We start from the raw sequence: 1,289 nt of genomic DNA, 5'->3' as shown, positions 1-1,289 counted from the left end.
ATATATATGTATTAAACCCCCTAAACTGATTTCTGTTTTCTTTAACAGGAAGCCAGAGCTCAAAAAAGGGTGCTTATCAAGAGGCAGCGGAACTTCCCCACACAGAGTTTGCGCCGAAATACAAGGTCTATGATTACCTCCCGGGACAAACCAATCGAGACACGACTATGCTTATTGATCTGCCTCATAGTCCAGGTCAGTTTAAAAGACATCACAGGAAATCAAATTTGGACAATTCTGTAATATGCAATGATGATGATAAAGAGGAAACATCGTTAAAGGCTGCTAAAACATAATGGAATCCTTTCAGTTGGGGGTTTCTGAATTAATTCCATTTAAATCTTATTCCGAAAAATCAACCATTGAAGAGAAGAGAGAAAAATAAAACTGATTTGTGTTCATTTATTTTTATAATCGAAAGTCATCTGTTCAAACATAACTACTCAAATAATTTCAATAACTCAATGAAAATACATATAAATTGATTGAATGTTAAAGATTGAAGAGAATATAACATTTTTAAAAACATTTTCATTCAGTTTCCATCAAAAATAAACTAATGTATGAAGTAAGAAACAAAAACTTCAGCAAAAATTATAAGAAAAAAACTACATAACAGTTGTCTGTAGGCCACTTCTAAAAATTTGGAATGGTTAATGACCCACACTGGAACATAATGCCTATAAATGATAGCATGCAACACTGACAAGACAGAAATTGCTTACAAGCTGGCATTTAATAAAGAATTGTCGAAACATAATAATGAAATTAGATGACAGATTTTGCCTATGTCTGGCACACAAATTAGAAATTTCCTCAACATCCATTGTACAAAACAGGAATTGCATGCAGTATGTACACAAGACTGAAATTGCCTTTAACTGGAATAAAATGGAGAAACTGCTACACATGGGGAAGAAAATTACCTCAAAATATTGCTATAAAGCTGAAAAATGGCCATGGAAATTAATGAGAAGACTGATATATTTAAGGCTGTACTATGAGATTAAAACATTCTTATTAAGGATATTATGACTCTTATACTTCTATTTAATCAGTTAGATTTTCACTTCAACAACTTAGAAACCTTTATTTAGATATGAAGTCTTATCTATGTTAAGAGTATCCTGGCAATCTTTCAAGCCTCTTCAAATGGTTAGGTTGTATGTGTGGTATATTCTTCAACATTTTGAATGAGAGTTTATCCATACAAACATTGTATTTTTTGGTTTATGACTTTATCCACTGCTCCATGGCAAAAGAGATTATATGTATTTCTGTTATATATA

The 1,289-nt window shown here is 31.7% G+C and overlaps 1 protein-coding gene across 1 annotated transcript in view; it reads left to right on the top strand.

Annotated features, from left to right (window-relative positions):
- The window catches only part of LOC106870126 (uncharacterized), a 10,729-nt gene extending 9,700 nt beyond the window's left edge, over window positions 1–1,029 (top strand). The window contains exon 4 of the mRNA XM_014916114.2: window positions 49–1,029. Coding sequence (XP_014771600.2) covers window positions 49–296 — 248 coding nt within the window. The 3' untranslated portion in view covers window positions 297–1,029. The remainder of the gene's footprint in view (window positions 1–48) is intronic.
- The last annotated feature ends 260 nt before the right edge of the window (window positions 1,030–1,289 follow it).

The sequence above is a fragment of the Octopus bimaculoides genome, chromosome 12 (genome assembly GCF_001194135.2).
Source record: "Octopus bimaculoides isolate UCB-OBI-ISO-001 chromosome 12, ASM119413v2, whole genome shotgun sequence".
NCBI lineage: Eukaryota > Metazoa > Mollusca > Cephalopoda > Octopoda > Octopodidae > Octopus > Octopus bimaculoides.
Note: the sequence above shows the minus strand (reverse complement) of the source record. Positions and strands in the feature narration are given on the sequence as shown.